Source organism: Belonocnema kinseyi, chromosome 10, assembly GCF_010883055.1.
Source record: "Belonocnema kinseyi isolate 2016_QV_RU_SX_M_011 chromosome 10, B_treatae_v1, whole genome shotgun sequence".
In the NCBI taxonomy this organism is placed as follows: Eukaryota; Metazoa; Arthropoda; class Insecta; order Hymenoptera; family Cynipidae; genus Belonocnema; species Belonocnema kinseyi.
Window position 1 is genome coordinate 95091126 of NC_046666.1, and position 12636 is coordinate 95103761.

The following is a 12636-nucleotide window of genomic DNA, read 5'->3' on the forward strand; positions in this document are numbered from 1 at the left end:
AATTTTTCAAACTAAAAAATCATTTTCAATTTTCTTAGCAATCACAACAATTTTTGTTATTCTTTTTGAATATTTTACAATACTCAAAAGCTTTTTTTTTAATCTGCAAAAATCTATATCGTGTTTCAAATTATTTCAAATAATTTCAAGTTTTCAATTAATTTTGAATATTATTCTAAATTAAAATTGTAGCGTTCAAACTTAAAATTTAGCTCAGTACAATTTTAATAAATCAAGGCTTTTTATTTCTAACCACTCTATTAAAATTTGTATAGTTTTTAATTGTTGTTTATAATGGCTTGCCCCAGATCTGAATTATATATTTTTTTTCAAAAAATCTCTTATCCAATTCAGAAATACATACAATTGCTTTGAAAAAATTTTTAATTCAGAAATATTTCATTTAAACGCTCAATAATTCATGCGTATAAAACACAAACTTTTAGCACCTTTTAATTTTACAATTTTTTAAATTAAATTATTTTAAAATACCAAATAACCGTTTAAAATTTTTTATGACTTTAACATTTGAGAAATTTCTGTTTAAAAAATACAAATTACGTTTAAATGAAATATTTCTGAATTAAAAATTTTTTTCAAAGCAATTGTATGTATTTCTGAATTGGATCAGAGATTTTTTGAAAAAAAAATATAATTCAGATCTGGGACAAGCCATTATAAACAGCAATTAAAAACTATAAAAATTTTAATAGAGTTGTTAGAAATAAAAGCCTTGATTGGTTAAAATTGTAATGAGCTATATTTTAAGTTTGAATGCTACAGTTTTAATTTAGAATAATATTCAAAACTAATTTAAAACTTGAAACTATTTGAAATAATTTGAAACACGATGTAGATTTTTGCAGATTTAAAAAAAAAAGCTTTTGAGAATTGTAAAATATTCAAAAAGAATAACAAAAATTGTTATGATTGCTAAGAAAATTGAAAATGATTTTTTAGTATGAAAAATTAATTTTAAGTGAGTATTTGAAAAGATTTTAAAATTAAAAAAAAAAGGAATCAGGACGATTTAAGGCAATTTCTTTATTTTGCAGTTTTTTTAATTTTAGGAAAAAAATCTAATTAACACAATAAATCAATTTTCAACCCAAAAGTTTAGTTTTCAACAAAATAAAATAATTTTCTATCAAATAATTGGTGTTTTAACTAATAAAATGTACAGGATAATGTTTCAACCAAAAATGGAATAGTACAATTTGCAGATAAAGACTGTGCTAAAAATTGAATTGAACAAGAAAAAAAAAACGAATTTTCAACAAAATTGTTAAATTTTCAAGAGAAAAGGTCCAAATCTCCTGAATTTATTTCAAAGCAGTTAGCTGTTAGCAGATAGATATATTAATAGAATCGACGAAGTGCTCCGACCAGCAATCGTGCATCTTCGAGTTTTCAAATTCAGAAGAGGAGAAATGGGTTGCGCGCGCAACTCAGTCGTTTACAGCGTCTCCTACTATATTCACACGGACATAGCCCTGTCATATATTGGACCGCATCTCGTTTCAGATCTGGGATCACTGGATGGACATTGGAATAGGAGGGGACTAGCCTCATGTTACATAACTTGGGCGCGGGGATTTATCATAAGTTACAAGGGGGAATGGACCATGTTGGTTTGCAAAAGCAATAGCGGTTTAGCAATCCAAGATCTAGGTAGAACAGCCCGTTTCTTATTTAGATCCGGCAATGACATGCCTATTCTGCCGTGATTTGGAAGAACACCGTTAACTGCAAATCGGATAAAGTCACCTGAAGCAATTAACAGTAGGCGGCTCAAGGGCCTTATCCAAAATGCATTTAACGGTGCTCTTCCAAATCAAGGCAGTATTTCTCTCCTATTCGTATGTACACATCAAATCCTAAGATTTTTAATTTTTTTACGATATTGACTAAGTTCTAATTGAATTTGCTTGAAATTTAAGGAAAATACATATATTAAAAGATTTTTGTTTCAGAATCTCTGAAAAAATTACCAACTTCATTTTTTTAAATTAGACTAATTCAGAGTGATCAAAATTGAATACCCTAATTGAAAAATAATTTTTAATTCGAAGCGATTACAATTTTAGAATTAAAAATTGGTAAAAGTTAAAGCTTTATTATTTAATGAAATATTAGTAATTATTAACCACTTAATTAACTATAAATATAATATCTCATTTGAAATATTAGGTAAAATTATTTTCAAATTAGTATTATTAATTTATCGTATCGATATTCAGGAAAAGTTCCACGAAAAATAATAGTTATATCAATTATTATTAAACTTTTGATAAAAAATAAAAATGGTAACTACTAATTCAGATTTTCTTTCAGGTGAACCGAAAGAAGTAGAATTTTAGTCTACGATTCTAATTAAAATATATATATATAAACAATCAAAATTATGTAAAATATTAATAATATTGATATTGAACAGCTTCTAATATATAGAATCTATTGAATTGAAGATCATACTCTACTTATTATTATATAAACTCCTTATCTTTAAAAACACAATAATGAATTTAAATTTAAATAACATGGATCAAAATAATTAGGTATAATTATTCACAGCATTAATTTTAAATTAATTAATAATTATATTATTCTAAGAACTGGAGATAATAAATAAAAAATTATCTTTATTATAACATTTTCTAGTTGAGAAAATCATTAAAGCCAAAACTTAGTTAAATAATTAATTTTAAAGGAATAGATTTGATACATTTTTCTTAATTTATTATTTTATAATGTATAAATGTTACAAACTCCGATCTTCTCTACCGTCTTTATCAAATTGTACCCTGTTTTACCAAGTGAGTAGCAGGTAAGCCACCTTTCATTTTAGTTCCCGAAAAATAACAATAAGGCAAACAGGGCGCGCTTTTGGATCTTTAATTTTAGTTCCCGGAAGGCTAAGGCAAACAGGGCGCGCTGCGGTAAATCGGTCGAAATCAAATACACGGCATAAGCAATCTCCCAACCATGATCTAATAAATACATGGTCTAGCCACGCACAAGTAAGAAAAACCGAACCAATTAGGACCCACCGCTTAATTTCTCCATCTTGGATAAGTTAGGCGGCAAAAGTAAGGGATTTTAAAATGTACAATGTAACAATAAAATTTTCTTGTACTTCTGGGGTGTACAAATATTTGAATCCTAATAAAATGTATTATAATAATGTTGGGGATCTCTAAAGGAAAATAGAGATTAACTATAATTTTAAGTTATGTGCTTCATAACCTCTTTCTTCGGACGAAAAGTGACATATCTGTGTCAAATAAAATGAAATGGAAGTCAAGTGGGAAAGTTCTGCATAAAGAAAATAATATAATGCAGTGAAGGTTGGCTGCAGGACCGGGAACCCTGGAAAACCGGGAAATGACTGGGTATTTTATATGGTCTAGGAAAACCGGGAAATGACAGTGAAATTATTTTTTGACCGGGAATTTTACAGAATATTCAGAATATGAATTTTACGCAAAATTTTACTGCTGTCAGGCACAATTTTCAATTTACAAGTTACTCCCTCTTGCCTTTCCACTTTTTAGATATAATATGTAATCACATTGTATCACATTAAAAATCGCTCTTATTCTTAGCACTGTTCAACATTACAATAAATGTTGACAAACCCCTATAATATTTCATACATTTATACGTACGCATTATATGTAAATTCAGAAGAATGTCAAAATTGAACCATATGACAAATTATTTTATAATTAATGTAAGAATAATAGATCTTACTTTTAATCCAGATCAAATACAGATCTTACCAACTTTTCTGTAAAATGTATGGACCCGCTTAATTCTATGACAAACCTCTGTCACTTTTACATATATATATTCCTCAAAGAATTGTCCACCTGAGAATTATTCATTCACTGGAAAACGGAGATATTTAAAATGAAATTCATTATCATAAATATCAAAAATTGTATATACTTTTAATCCTTCTCATTCAGTAATATTTAAAAACTTACATTCTGGTCTGAATATAATTTATTTCCTTACCAATGTTCTGCTATATCCATTGAAAGTTCTTTTTGAATTCATTCTTTTAATATTCTCATAATATTTCTTCATACATACTGATTTTCCTGCAACTGATCGCCGTACAGTCTAACGCGTCAAATTCAAACTACGCGGTCAAACGAACAAAATGGTGGAATTTAGCGGTTGCGTGACTTGAACGAAACAAGTCCCTCAAGTGGCTAGACCATGTATTTATTAGTTCATGCTCCCAACTCATCTCTGTTAAAACTGTCTTACGTGCTCCCTGCTTCGTTGAATAGTAGAACTCATTACTACAACGAAGCGGTCGAGGGAATTTTTTTCTTTTAATTTTTACATGAAAAATAGAACTTTTTTCGAAAAAGCGCCCTGTACTAAAAGTTTTTAGGGATTATCCATATATTACGTAAGACGTTTTTCTGTTGTTTGAATAAAGACGAAAATAATATTTGTATCAAGTTGAAAAGGACATAGCGATATAAACAAAAGAAAAATGTCTTACGTAATATATGGACGATCCCTTCTACCCTTTAAGAGTATTTCAACAAAAAATCAAACAAAATGGCTTCACAGTTTGCCCTGAATCTTATTTCTATGATTTTGCCTCGATTTCCAGAGCCTTTAAAAAGGGGATATTAAAAATGGTACAATTCTTGCAGTTTACTTACCAATATGCTAGTATCGATAAAATAACGACACAAGCTAGAAACACCACAAGAACTATTACTGCGGTGATGAGACCATAATATTCGTTTGAAGTTACGCAAATTTTTTCCACTGTTATTTTTTGTTTCTCGATTAGGCTATTTTCTTCTACGTCCATATCCATTCGTGAAGCGAAAACCTGTGAGTTAAAATTTGTAAGGTTTTAAACAAAAACAAAACTAGTAACTTTCTTTTTTCTATTTATCGTCTAAAATATAATAAAATAATAATTTCTTACCTCGATCATTTTTCTCACATATTCTTCTTCGCCTTCTTCAACCAGTGCATCAGTTTTGTTTTTATTATTTGTATCGTCCAATAATAATGACAAAACCGTAACATTTTCCTTCGTTTCGTTCTTGTTTGAAATCAATACATATTCTAAGTCTCTTCGCTTCCTTCCAAAAGAAGGCTCACTCCTTCCAGCACTGCCACTCGAAGAACAATAAGCAGGTTGGCAACCATTCGCACAGGTACGCACAGTGGCTTCGAAGACCAAAAAGTTAGACTCGGGAATTTTGAAGGCATTAAAGCGAGCTTCTAAACTATCAGTATCTCTAAGGCGATCCAAACCAGGGAAGACGTAATTATCGACAGGACACCTGTTCGATCAAAGAGTAAATACGCAATTTTTAAATATGTGATCGACATTTTATTTTTTATATCAGAAATTATAAGAAACCAATGCATCCTTGGAATTAATTGACGCTGGCTAAACGTGGTTACCCTACCGAAAAGAATCTTTGAGCATATACTAAAAATTCTTTAGGTCAAAGAAGCTTAGAGGAATTCTCCGCAGGCACTCAGGGAGATATTTTTAAAGGTCCAGGAAGCTCGTTTAAATGGTCTGAAGGCTTTAAAATATCCTTTCCGAAATTGAAATAATAATACGATCATAAATAACAAGCAGAGAGGCTATCTCAGGAGAGTAGCCGACACTCCAGGATCCTTTGTTAAGCTTTCGGATTAAAATGTAGAATCTCTCAAACTATTTCCGAGACTTTTGTTTCAAATCTACTTTGTTTATAGACTCAAATGGGCCAAGCTATTTCGCTAAAGAAAACTCGGAGATTTCTTTCGGTAGGGTAAGGCTAAATGTTTTAGTTTGTGCAAGCTCTATGCCTGTATGGTTAAAATAAATGTCAAAAGTGCGATTTCAGAAAAATGTAGTAGCATGTAGTAGCAGTTTTAGGCCACCTCTCTTTTTGTGACTTTAAATTCTCTTAATTTTAATTATGCAGGAGTTAACAACATTTCTCTTTAAAAGTTTGATTGCTCACAAAATTCTGTATAAAATAAGCCCAGGGTGAAGCCAATTTGTCTAGGTTTAATTTTTATTCTGATTTTCCTGAAAATAAGATGTTTTCAAATATTTTCAACTATTTTATTGCAATTTAAAGTTCTTGTAATTCGAAACATTTTTTTCACAATTTATACTCTTAAGCTGTTGCGATACAATGAAAAAAATAGCGTCAAAATTACCCCAAAAACATTGAAAAATTTTGATTATTTCGGAAGTTATTAAATATTTAAGAAAACATTGGAATTTGAACTACACGCAGAAAAAAGAAATGTAATATTTACTTATCAAGAATTGTAAAGGGTTTTTTGTAACCGTAACAGTATAAACTGCTCTTAATAAGAAGGTGAAAATGTCAAAATCACTTAGCATTTCGTAAATGTCACAATGAAATTAAGGTTAATTCAACGGTTATCCTTCAGTAAAATAAACCTCTATTCCCTCGTATTACATAGTGAACGACATGTAAAATCCGCTGAACCGAGATTACAATAGTAGCGCAGTGGACATTACCGAAATATCTGTATATGCTACCAATCTGATCGGTTTACTTAACTTGACCCTAAAGTCGCAACGCAACCTATCCGCGCGGAGCACCGGGTGAATTCACGACGCAATCGACAATGACTGGATTGCATCACCTAAAAATCATTCCTTTTTGACATTTCTGTGACAGTCGTCACATTACTCCATATTCCCACTTTGCAAGGAAGGGGTTTTATAAAAATAATACAATTTTGGGTGGCACAACTTATTCACAGATCGCGTAAACTAGCGAGTTTATTGGAGCAAGCCGCGTTGTTGTTCCGTGACTGTTTCAGCTGACATATAGATATGATGTGAATGTTAGAACTTTTGTTGTGTGCCGCGATGGCATGGTTGCATATTCAGAAGTCGTTCTCGAAGTCACCACTCTCAGTTACAAATGCATTTCAAAATTATTTTACAGATTGCAACTCGTATACTAGTGTAGTGGTTAAGACTGTTGACTTGCGTGCTTAGGTTTATGCATTCGAATCCCCCCATTGCGTGCGAAATTTTAATTGTATTTTAAGCATTATAACTTACAAATAACGATTAATTTTAAGTATATCCGAAAATATTTGTAAGAAATAACCGTGCGCTTATTTATTAATTATTTTTTAGCAATACTTTTTGACAATTTATAGTTCTGTCTTGACTGTAGTCTAAGCCGATAACATAATTCAGATCCCTTTATATTATTCGTTAAAGTGACATGATAATTCGTAATTGCAGCATCCAGGAACTGTACAGAATAGCGACTGGATCGGTAAAATCTACTGATCCGCAGGTCAGCACCACTTGAGAATTGGTACTAGTAACCATCATTGATAGTCATACTTATATGCCTATAATTGTAACGTTTACTGAACTGTCATGTTATCCATATACGTACTAGGAAGATCGGTAGATTTAACTTGGTTTTCAGTAAAATGTAAGGTTCTTTTTTCTGCGTGTATGTTTGCAATATCTACTGAAAAACTAGACGAATTGGCTTTATCCTGGGCTTATTTTATACATTATTTCGAAAACAATCAACATTTTATCAACATTTTAAAGAGACATTTTTTAGCTCTGCACGGAGAGACTTTCTATATCAATATTTGATTTATGTTTTATGTATAATTAAAATAAAATGTAAGAATTTAGGGATAATCGGGGTAGTGCTATAAAGATTCCTACTATAATAAGAGATGATCTTATTTCTTTATGTAGTATTATAAACTTAAGCGAGAAAAAATTAGTATTCACGTTTAGAAAAAGTCTTATTTACTGTTTAAAAATGGCAAGTGTGAAAAACTGATAATGGTCAATAAAAAGTTTTGTAAAAAATATCGTCAAAAGTAAGAATTTTACGTAACATAAGTTATAAGGAATGTACGAAATTTTAGTATTCTTAAATAAGAATGTGTATTAAAATGAGTGCCGCAAGCAATATCCGTAACCGGGATTTGGGAGAATTCGAAAAGACTATACTAAAAACGCCCGAATGCTTCCGAGCTATTCCGTCTATAGCCGAGCTCGCGACGATCAGACCAACTGACCGACTGTTCTGGGCTCATGACTTGGGATTCCCGCCAAATTTCTTCAATCATGCGTGTGCTTGTAGTACAAAAATGTTCGTAAACAGTGAAATTTAAATTAAGGTTTAAACCAATTTTAATTTGGAATTAAAATTGTTTAAAGATCTCTGGTTTAAAAATATGAATTCGAGCTATCGTTTTAAATTCTCCAAATTAAAACTAATCCTCAATTTCAACTCGCATTGATAAAAATGTGAAGGAATGAAACATGTCTCTCCTCCAACTCAATAAAAACGTTATAAAAAAAGTATTTTTGGAAAATATAGATTGCAATGAATTTAGATCAATTAAAATTTATAAGGCAAGACGGATTCACATAGCCTTATTGATTGATCCAGTGAGTCAATCTAGTTTAAAATATCAAAAATCTTATTTAAATTTTTATCAAAATTAAATCAATAACTTTTAAATTAAAAAATAAGTGCCTCTTCCTATTTAGAGATAATTAAAAAAATTAATTTCCTTCCTTCCAACCTGGCGGACCGAAGGAACCGAATGGAGCCTCTACGAAGTATCCGTCAAGACCCCATTCGGTTCTTTTTTAAAAACTCGAAAAAACAGCACAATCAACTTTCAAATTGTTGAAATACGGATTCTACGTTAAAACTCCCTATAGAAGGTCATGGAGTAATCGCAATAGTTTTTTTGCAACGGTAAAAAGTTTACAAAATATACAAGACGCATAACGCTTGTTGACTGCTACACTTCAAACGCATCGCCTGTAAGTAGCAGTCAACAGGCGTTATACGTCTTATATATTTTTTTAACTTTTTACCGTTGCAAAAAAACTATTGCGATTATTCCGTGACCTTCTATAGGGAATTTTAACGTAGAATTCGTATTTCAATAATTTAAAAGTTGATTGTGCTGTTTTTTCGAGTTTTTTAAAAAGGAACCGAATGGGGTCTTTACGGGTACTTTGTAGAGGCTCCATTCGGTTCCTTTTGTCCGCCAGGGCAGTTCTATAACAACCGTAGCAATAAAAAAAACTATTTTATATTTAGAAAAAATTGAAAACCAACACTTCCTCTCCTCCGACTCAATAACAATAAATATTTTTTAATTGTCCTCTTCTAATTCAGAAAAAAAACATTCTTTCTTCAAACACCATAAAAGTCTTGAAAAAAGTGACCTGTTTCAATAAAAAAACGGTATATTTTCAAACTCAATAAAAACTTTAAAAATATTAAATGTACTGCCAATTTACCAAAAAAAAGAATTTTCTATATTTTTTAATTATCCTCTTCTAATTCAGATAGAAAAAAGGAAAATAAAAAATTCTTTTCTCTAACACAATAAAAATCTTGAATATAAAAAAATGGCCCCTTCCAATTAAAAAAAAACTATATCTCTTCCAACTTAATAGAAGCTTTACAAATGTAAATATACTACCAATTTCACAAAAATTAGAGTTTTATCATTTCAAGATCGATAAAAATGTTTAAAATACAATACTTCATATTGATCCACACAATAAAAATGTAAACCTAAAAAAGTTCCTCTTGTAATTGGAAAGAAATTAAATACCAAAATTAATTATATTTTTTTTCAATTTTGATTGTTTCAAATTAATAATTTTCAATTGTTACTTAACGTTACAATAACACTTGTAACGTTAAAAGTTTAAATGTTGCACTCTGAAATTTTTACCATTCAAGGCTTTCTATTTCAAACGATTCAGTTTCAAATTGTTTACTTTTGAGTATTTTACGTATAATTGCTCATCCAGACATTTTATTAATGGAAAATTTTCGATCTGAATGGGTGAAAATTGTAATATTTTCGAGTGAAACAATATTTGAATAGGATTTTAAATGAAATAAAATCGTTTGATTTATGAATATATTAATTTTAAGTTATTTTCACATTAAAATTAGTTTATAATCTTTGAATCACACATTTTAATTTGCTTAATTTTTAAGGATTTCGTATTGAAAAAGTTGAATTTTCAACGTCAAAATCTGTAAATTGTTTAATTTAAAACCGATTTAGAATCATATTGTAAAATAATTATTGTGCCATTTTTAAAACTCTAAATACAGTTTAGTTTTAAAAACCATGAATTAATTGATATAGTTTTATTTTTTAATTCTTTCAATTAAAAATTTACGTTTAAAAATGACGACATAAGACGAAAAATTGTAAACTAAAAGATTTTTGAAATAAGCGTTGTAAATTAAAAGACGTAGTAATTAAAACAGTTGACAACTAAACTTTACATTTAAAAAAAGTTGAAATCGAATTTATTTTTAATTGAATTATATTATGTGATATCATATTTGTGATATTCCAAGTGATTTCATATATGGTTCTTCTAAAAACTTTATTCCTTGTGAATAAATAAATTCACAATCAAACTCATTTCTCAGCTTTTTCCGGTCTCAAAAAATTCCCGGTCATTTCTCGGTTTTCGGTCCAGCGTCTACCCCACAAATTATAAGTTAACAAAACTTCAGATGTCGATTATTGGAAAGATAAAATTCAGTAAATGATAGCTAGTGTTATTTGACGAAAAATTTTGTTACAGGATTATTTCCTTCAAAACTTAGCCACTAGAAAAGTCGTGGTACCCGATACAAAATTTAATTACGTTCTGCCTCTGCTCTAAGAATAAGTAAAATATTGGAAATTCAAAATTGCGTTGAAAATTCATGGTTCACATTGCCATGTTTATTATTTTATTTTAATTAATTTAAATAATAAATAATCAATCAATATCTATTTCATCTTAATTTTGAAGTGAAATGTTGAAAATTTTTGTCTGATATAATTGCATATTTCTCAGGAGGTTCGAACAGAATTTCTTCCTGAATATATTGGACCGAAAATATGAGTATGTTAAATATGCTTCGAATTTTAAGCAGCTATTAAAATAGTACAAAATAATTTATAACAAATTATGAGGAATCTCATTTTTCTCGTATTCTCACTATTTGATTTTATATACAAAAATGACACCGTTCCCATACAGTTATATATTTATAAGGAGAAAGAAAAAGATTATTCATAATTAACTTGCGTAACTGTTCTATACTTATTATAGTGGTCTAAAAAATATCCTTATTTCTTTCTTCTAAAATGGCTCGATACCTAAAAATTATTCCTTTTCGTGTAAAATGTCCACTGTATATTGGCAGAATTAAAAAAATGTAGGAATCTCTTAAGCCCATTATTTGCAAAAAAATGCTTACGTTATTTTAGTTTCCGCTGTTACGGGGATTTTTTTACTTTAAAATGGAAAAGCGATAAAATTCCTATGTATTGAAGTAAAATTATAAATTAATAGTGGAAATTAAAAAAGAAATTTTGTGCAAAATAGACTTGAGAGATCCCTAAATTATTATTTTTATAAATAATGACAATATTCAGGGGACATTTTGATACCAAAAGGAACAATTTGTAGGGCAGATATTTTTGAAAATAAACTTTTTTGACCACGCTTTATTTATTCCTATTTTTTACCACTTTTAATAAACTTAGTTAACTACCATTTAACCATTCACAGATGGATAACGGAAAGTTTTTTTTAAAGCATTATGTAGTACTTTTTAAGGGATGTAGGATGAGAATTGCTTTAAACAATATGATATTTAATAATTGAGTGGCTCATTATTCAGGAGAATGATACCTTAGGAGAATATATAGATACCTGGCAACAACCTAGAATTGTCAGGGAATTTTTTTTACAGAATTTGAGTAGATGCCCTGAGATAATTCTAAGGATAATATTTTTTAATATTTGTATTGATACCTTTCAATATATAAAATATATACAGAGTTTACCGATATTGGTATAAATTTCCGCGATTCTATTTCAAATAAACTAATAAATACTTTTACATTTTATAAAATAAACAAATGTTAACTCCAGAACTGTCGCTCAATACAGAAAAATATATTTTTAAAATTATTCTGTCTCTTAGTCGATGCATTTTTAGTTTGTTAGCACGATAACTTTTGAAAGAGTTTACAGTTTGGCTTGGCCTTTGGTATATTTTTGAGTGTTCTAAATTAAAGGTCAAGTTCTTTCGCCAGCCATTTTGGATAAAAATTCAAAAAGTGAGCGCGTTTAAACATTTTTGAGACAACTTTTTTTCAAGATTCAAACATTCTTTATACGGATATTTAAAGTATTCAAAAATACGAACAATTTATCCTAATGATGATTCAAAACTCCAAACCCATGCAAAATACGGAAGAATATGAGTAGACAGAAATTATGCATTTGAAAAAGATCTACAAATTTGTTATGAATCACTTTTTAATAGGGCGCGTAGTTTTTATTTTAATCGTGAAACCATAATAAAGAGTAAAAGAAAAAAATCCGCCTGCTGCGTGGACACATTCTCATCACAACTTTCGTCTTTTAATTTCTTGTTTCTCTCGTGTGTGGGGTTTCAAAAGAATTGATTTTTACATGCATACAAAAAATAGTAAATCAGAAACTACACTTTTTCATTCAACGACTTCACAGCATTTTAAAGATTTTCAAATATCTAAATGTAT

The 12636-nt window shown here is 29.4% G+C and overlaps 1 protein-coding gene across 5 annotated transcripts in view; it reads right to left on the reverse strand.

Moving 5' to 3' along the window:
- LOC117181378 overlaps positions 1-12636 on the reverse strand; it is a 343385-nt gene that overhangs the window by 44036 nt on the left and 286713 nt on the right. For all 5 annotated transcript variants that reach the window (XM_033373974.1, XM_033373973.1, XM_033373971.1 and 2 more), the window contains 2 exons: positions 4964-5327; positions 4689-4864 (listed from right to left, as the gene is read on the reverse strand). In XM_033373974.1, the coding sequence (XP_033229865.1) occupies positions 4689-4864; positions 4964-5327 (540 nt within the window). The remainder of the gene's footprint in view (positions 1-4688; positions 4865-4963; positions 5328-12636) is intronic.